This window comes from Euprymna scolopes, chromosome 34 (assembly GCF_053919585.1).
Source record: "Euprymna scolopes isolate OS-2025 chromosome 34, ASM5391958v1, whole genome shotgun sequence".
NCBI classification, from domain to species: Eukaryota; Metazoa; Mollusca; class Cephalopoda; order Sepiida; family Sepiolidae; genus Euprymna; species Euprymna scolopes.
Genome location: NC_136515.1, coordinates 33,116,405 through 33,123,904, shown reverse-complemented (window position 1 = coordinate 33,123,904; position 7,500 = coordinate 33,116,405). Strand labels below are relative to the sequence as shown.

At 31.8% G+C, this 7,500-nt stretch overlaps 1 protein-coding gene across 5 annotated transcripts in view; it reads right to left on the bottom strand.

Moving 5' to 3' along the window:
- Positions 1-7,500, bottom strand: part of LOC145259166 (uncharacterized) — a 621,516-nt gene that overhangs the window by 165,049 nt on the left and 448,967 nt on the right. For all 5 annotated transcript variants that reach the window (XM_080116896.1, XM_080116897.1, XM_080116898.1 and 2 more), the window contains one exon: positions 5,856-5,985. In XM_080116896.1, coding sequence (XP_079973022.1) covers positions 5,856-5,985 — 130 coding nt within the window. The remainder of the gene's footprint in view (positions 1-5,855; positions 5,986-7,500) is intronic.

The following is a 7,500-nucleotide window of genomic DNA, read 5'->3' as shown; positions in this document are numbered from 1 at the left end:
TAGTTTTCCCCACATGCCTGCTATAGAGTATAGTGTCGTCGGCAAATATACCCATCTCAGAGACAATTTTATCAGGCAAGTCATTTATGAATATCAGAAATAACAAAGGTCCAAGAATCGATCCTTGTGGCACACCCACATTTATATCAAATTTTTTGGACATACACCCATCAAGGACAACCTGGATTCTTCTCATTTAAGAAGGATCTAATTATGCTAAGCATTCGTCCAGTAATACCATATTCATAACTTAAACTACGTTGTTGGCATAAATTCATTAGCCAGATTTCAGAAATCAGGCGAATCTATTGTTCTTTCTTAAAAATAGATGTGAACATGGTTGAAATCATATTTTATTTGAAGGTTAGATTATCTTGAGCGAGTAAAAAGTTTTGATATCTTAAGGAGGGCGGCAACGTTGAGAACAATGCAAATAATATTGTGATGCCAACAAAAATGAACATACAACAGCACTTTCTTACCTTGGACCGGAAGGACTAGAAACCAACAGAAAACAAGGTAAACAAAAAAAAAAAAAAAGTTCTAAGCAACTGATGATGAATCAATATTAATGAAAAAAAAAAAAAGAAAATTCTTATGTGAAAATTGTCATAAATAAGAAGTGATATTAAACACTTAGTATTTGACCATAATAAATAATTAAATAATATTGAAGGGCAACAACAAAAACAATAATAAAGAGTGCAGAGAAAATCTGAGTTCAATCGATGTATTTTCATACTCAGAAATCACACCCATGTGTTTTTGGTATATACATATTATTAAAATATGAAATATCATGAGAAAAAAAAATCTGATATTTCCTCATAATCTCTAGCCTTGATCTGTATCTGGAAGTGTATACAAGTTTTATTTGGCTTAGTATCAATTACAAGAAATATCTTATTTATATACCAAAATGAATAAATGCAAAAGTTGGGTTCATTTCTTGTACTTACAGTAAAGTCAAGACACCCTATTTCAAGTTAATTCAATTTTACATAAATGATACACCATCTTTTTCTTATATACTGTTTATGCCTCTGTGGTGCAAATTGCAAGATTAATTGACATATTGATTTTAAAAAGGAGTAAAAAATACTCTAGTGGACCAGCTAAAGACTTGCTTTTAAAAAGTTGATTTTTGGGGGGTAGTTGGGTCTGTTTTTAACAAATATCACATTTAAAATTGTTGCCAGCAAATAGTTTTTATGATATTAAGACTTGTTTCCCTAATGGTTTTCTCTGGACGCCATCTTCTTCTTTTGAATGTGCAAGCAAGCACGGATGCTACGCTCAATAGCGCATTCAGTAAAAGCATGATGCTGCCATAGTTTCAAATCATCTGAAATAACAGTAAGGGAAGACTTGATTCCAGATATTTCTCATATGTTATATCTCCCCTCTTTGGTTTTCATACATAAGGATTATTTGATAATTGAGATACTCATAATCGTACCCTATTTACTAAAGAGGGGAGTATAACATATGAGAAATATTTAGAATCAAGTCTCCTTTTGCTATTATTTCAGATCATTTGAAACCGTAGCAGCACGTTTTAGTCTCCCCTCCATCAAGGGAAATTTGGGGAAATATTAGATATTTTGTAATTCATATGCAAAACTAGAAAAACAAATGACTATGATTGAAACATTTTATAGCTGTAAAAAAGTGCCAAAAATAGGCTCTGGATGATGGATGATCCCCTTAATATGTGACCTTAAGTGTTAATTTCACATAGCCCACTACACAATTCAGGTCATTACCTTTCCAACGAGCCTTCATTTGCTAAATTCTGATTAATAGTCATTGGATTTGGAAATCGACAAAAAATAGGTGGTATATCTATCTATCTATATAGATGTGTTTATACTTGCAGCCAAATTGAATATTGAAAGTCTCATATATTTGGTTCTATGGGACGAAACTACATGAAAATTTGCAGGCTTTTTGAAGATTATAATACTATACTATAGTAAAAATTTTATGACAGTTGGTTAAAAAGAATGTATATTTTCAAACCAATAAAATATACCTAAATTTCCCTACATTTGTATATATAGTGTCATAGCTAGCCAGCTTTAGTTTTGCTGCTTTGGGATCAATTTTGCTTAGGTTTTTTTTTTGCTGGTTGTCTCCCCTGTGGCCTTGCCAGGCCATTATATATATATATATATATATATATATATATATATATATATATATATATATATATATATATATATATATATATATAGGTTTCGGAATGACAAATGATAAAAAATAACTTGAGTATCATAATAATAAGAGCAAATGTTATCGAAAGAGATGGAGAGTACTGCAAATATGGGGAGACTTGTTGTCACCCAAATTCCAGGGAACACCACAGGTTGCTGTCAGTGAGTAATCTCTGATGATGACGTGTATAAGAACTCTTAGTGAGTACAAAAAATAATAAATGGAATGCAATAAAATTTAAAAAAAAACAATTATAAAAAAATAGTTATAGGTTATGATTGATCAAATTATATTTAAAAGTAAATTGTGTCATGTGTCACGTTTTATAAATTTTTATTATTAAACTAAATGTCAGTTAATCGACGTTTTTGCTTCCTTATGATCATTTTTCTATATACTTAAATAACACAAAATGTATTCTAAAACATGCTTTAGTTCTGGGATTGATTAATGTTTGACAAACATTTTGTTTTAATTGTTCTAATTAGACATAATTCATAATTAACTGAACAAATCTCTTAACTATCTATGCATTTCTCTTGCTCCTCTTTGTTCATTCAACCACTCTCTAATATGTTTTAATGCCTTTGTAAGCATTTAGGAAAAGAATGCCTCATCTAATTTACACAATGTGTTCGCACACACCATATGCATACATGTCTATGAGAGTTGATTGAAACATTGACATTTGGAAAGATAATGAAGAAACAAAGATTTCATTTAGATAATTTACATTTAATTAAAAAAAAAAAAGTCATTTGTTTAAATAATTTACTACATTTAGTTTCAAAGAAAAACTTGTTTTAAACTTGGAACTGGAAATTGACATGCATCAACTTTAACAAACGAAAAAGCAGTAACTTAGATATATAAACTGTGCCAATCGCTTTATTGCAGATTAGTAAAATATTAATATTTCACTAAATATACGTCACAAAAAAAAAAAATGAAAATTGTATCATCAAATGACTGTTTAAAGGTTAGTTATTTCCCAAAATGTTATTCAAATCCATGCGATATTCACAAAGTTATGACATTTTATTTATTATCAAGTAATTTATGCTGTCCATCGCTTTATTGTAGGTCTTTTCAAATGCCAAAAAAGGGGCGATTAACAGTTATCAAAAACGAAAGGATTGTTGCTGGACTCGCAGAAGGATTGTTCATCAAAGATTTAAATATGAAGCTGGAAAGGGATCCAAGAACTTTGGCTTCATTCGTGAACAACCCCAACATAAAATCCAGACAAAATAAGGGCATCAGGAGAAATCTTTCACATTGTGATATTCGGAAAATTCTTAGGAAAGTAAACCGAATGGAACTCCAACTTCCTACAGAGTTCATCGCTAACAAGGAGGTGAAGGCATCATGTTTTGGGTGAAAATCATTGGGGATAAGTTGGTTGGACCATTCTGAGTCCCAGAGGGTGTAAAACTTATCAGCAATGCATACACTGCCTTTTTGGATAAACATTTGTCATCATGGCTAGATGGCCTACCATTGTCACGCCAGTTTCAGATGATCTTTATGCATGACAATACACCATCCCATTTTGCTAGGGTGACTGCAGCCTTCCTTGATTCTATGGGCTTCTTTAGAGAAACCCTCATGAGCTGGCTACCATGTTCCCCAGATCTTAACCCCATTGAACATATCTGGTCAATATTGAAAAGAGGTGTTTATGAGGGAGAAGAGCAGTTTACTTCAAAGCATGCTCTGTGGAGGAAAGTAGTTGATATCGCCAGAATCATGACTCCTTTTCAGATCAAACAATTGACTTCTTTAGCCATAGCTATTCGTGGTTGGTAAGGTTTCATGTAATTATTTAAAGAAACGAGCTTCGTTGTTTAAAGTTATTTAAAAAATGGTGGATATGGCGATAAATAATTCTTTCATTTCAGGCTTAGCACCTAGGATGTGCTTTTGTTTATTCTTTAACAGAAAAATTTAATAAAAAAAAAAGTTTTCATGATTAGACATTGTATTTTTGCCCTAAAGTGATGGACAGTGGAAATTCCTTGATAAAGAATAAAATGTCATAACTTTGTGAATATCGCATGAATTTGAATAAAATTTTGGGAAATAACTAACCTTAAAGCAATCATTTCATTATATAATTTTTTTTATTTTTTTGACATATATTTAGTGAAATATTAATATTTTACTAATTTGCAATAAAGCGATTGACGCAGTTTATATATATATATATATATATATATATATTATTTTTTTATCAACTTGAAATTGTGTTGGATTGTAATTCATTTATTTGATTTCTATTAACATTTTTAAAAATGACCTAATATGAATAAATTTTCACTGAGAGAAAGGGGAGAATTAAGAAAAGTGTGAAAAACGATTAAAACTCTTGTTGAGTTTCAATAGAATAGAAGAAAAAAACCCCAAGAGCTTTTATAATGAGGATGATGTATTACAGGTAGTAGTAGACTCCATTACTAGTAAAGAAGTCTCAGATCAGTTATATTTATTGTATATTTGAGGCTCTAGAAAATTTTGAAAGTTATAAAAATCATAAAAAAAAGCTTTTAACTGGAGTGGATTACAATGAGTTTGACACAATAAGCAAAATTACTATGTAATAGAAATGAGTTTGATACAATAAAGCAAAATTGTAAAATGTAATAGAAATGCCTGAGAATTTGTTTGGTTTCTATTTCGTAAAATCAGCAATGAATGGTCACTGATAATTGGACAATTGTTCATTCCTAATGGGAGTCATCATCCACAGTGTAAAAAGCAATACTCTTCTGCTAAGTGGATGGGTACTCCCATCGAGACTGAACAATGAAAACCTGTCCATTCACCATTCACATATGATTTTGATAAAGTTGAATCGTACATTGTGAAAGAACAAAACCCACTTTCTCCATTTGTCATGTCGGTTGAGATATAGGCAATAAGCCACATGTAAATGCTGATTTCTATTTAACCATGAAACCCTAACAAAGACTCGTCCGTAAAAGTGGGTCTGGGAATAATAACAACTCAGAAGTGACTATCTCCCCATGCTTCTGTTTTCAAATTGGGGCCTTATTAGTGGATCCAGTTTTGTTTCATAGCCAGAATAGTTGGGGATAGAGAGAGCTTAAATAGTTATGTAGGGATGGGAAATAGGAAAAGCAGAAAAAAAAAAGATAAAAGGGCTGACAAAAATGGATAGTAAGTGGAGGCAAACATCAAGAGTGCCTGATACATTTTTGTATCTTACTCAGGACAGAGTTTATTTAACTCATATCAGCTATACTCCGGGTCAACATGGATCTGGAAGTAGCAGCAACTAAAAGCTCTCAAATTATTGTTAACATTGGATGCAAGGAGAAAGATAGTGAGACTTTTACTGACCAACTGCAAAACATGTCGTATGGTTGAAATAATTTCATAAAAAACACATCAATAATTAATCATTACAAAACGATTTGGGAAAGAAAAGAAAAATGTCCAAAGTTGAATACAAATGTAAGCATTCTTTTTTCCAATTCGATTTTGTTATTCATTTTCTAATAAAAAAAACAAAAAAAAAAACTAAAATATTTCAATAAAATAAAAGTAAAAATTTGAAATAAAATGATTCAGTTAATATTTTCATAAAAACTGAAAAACAAGGAATTGTTTCTAACCTGATTGTCCATCCAAGGCTGACATTGGTATTCACGTTATCAATATAATTTGCACCAAGGTCCCATGTGCAGTTCATCAATAACCAATCATAAACCTGACAATTGATGTGTTTTATTGCCTGAACTTTATCTGCAAATAAATACAAAATTCGAAATAAATGTAGGATATATCCGTTCATTCATCATGATGCCATCCTTCCAGGTTAGGAAAAATATGTGACTGGAGGCGTACATTTTTGCTAGTATTTTGATTAAAAGTCTGAAACAAATGTTACACTTTGATCTGAAACAGACTGCACAGATATTACAGTATGAATAAATGCAGAATTCAAGGGTATGGCAAACTGATCCAAGCACACACATTACAATTTAATCTAAAGTAAAATATACAAATACTACAGTTTAATTTAAAGTAAAATATACAAATACTACAGTTAATCTAATTTTAGGGATGAATATTCTGAGAGCACCGAAAATGTTGAAGCCTAATATAAGTGAATACTTGTATTATACACTGTTTTATTGCATTCATTTACATAAATGCAATAAAACATCAATTGCGTTCATTTCTTTATTCTCATCTTTACGTGAGTAATATTTTTAGATAAATCTCTTCTTCGAAGGAAAATTAAAAATCATGCTTAGAGTTTGTTTTTATGTACATATCTATTGTTATTGTCATTTCAAATTAACATGTTTTTAAAACAGAGACATTACGTAGATAATGGTTGAAGATATTAGCCAGAATATTGTCACAGTTGATTGCTTAATACCCTTACTATACCACCTCTCCACACCCGGGCAATGCCGGGTACCCATGGGTATTTACTTATTTTTTTAGAGGGTTGATTGCTCAATAGCCTTAGTATACTACCTCTCTCCACCCGGGCAACACCGGGTACACATGCTAGTCTATTATATAAAAGGAAAAATGTGTGTGTCTGTGTGTGTTTGTATGTCTCCCATGTCAAGATTTGAGCCTAATCAAATTATTAATTTACAAATTACAGTTATTTAAGTGAATTTGTTGTTACAACTTTTCAAAACAATGAAACAATTTGAATTTTTATGCATTGATTAATTTCTGATGGCAAAAATTGTTATGCACACTCCACTCGATTAGAAACAATGGTCAAAAAGTGGTATGTTGACTTTAAGTGCAATCGTACAGACGCAAATAATAAATACCTATATAAGAGCCAGGTACGTCCAAGGATGGAATACTGTTGCCACATCTGGGCAGGAGCTGCTAGAAAGGACTTGTCCTGCCTTGATAGAGTTCAAAATAGACTTCGTAGCCTCGTAGGAGATGTCCTTTTCTCCTCCTTGCAACCTCTATCTCACAGAAGAGATGTTGCGAGTTTGTCTCTGATGTATCGTTATTTTCATGGAAAGTGTTCAACTGAGCTTCAATCTTTGGTCCCCCCTCGCCAAACTTTCACAAGAAACACTCGTCTAGCTGTAAACACTATCAATAATTTCCCCCACTCTTTATCTGTGGCTAAACCTAAACGTAGATTCCATGAACAAAGCTTCTTTCTTAGAACTGCACGCCTGTGGAATTGTCTTCCGTTTTCCTGCTTTCCGGCTGACTACAATATGGTTGTGTTCAAGTCTAAAGTAAATAAGTTCTTGATGAGCCGTT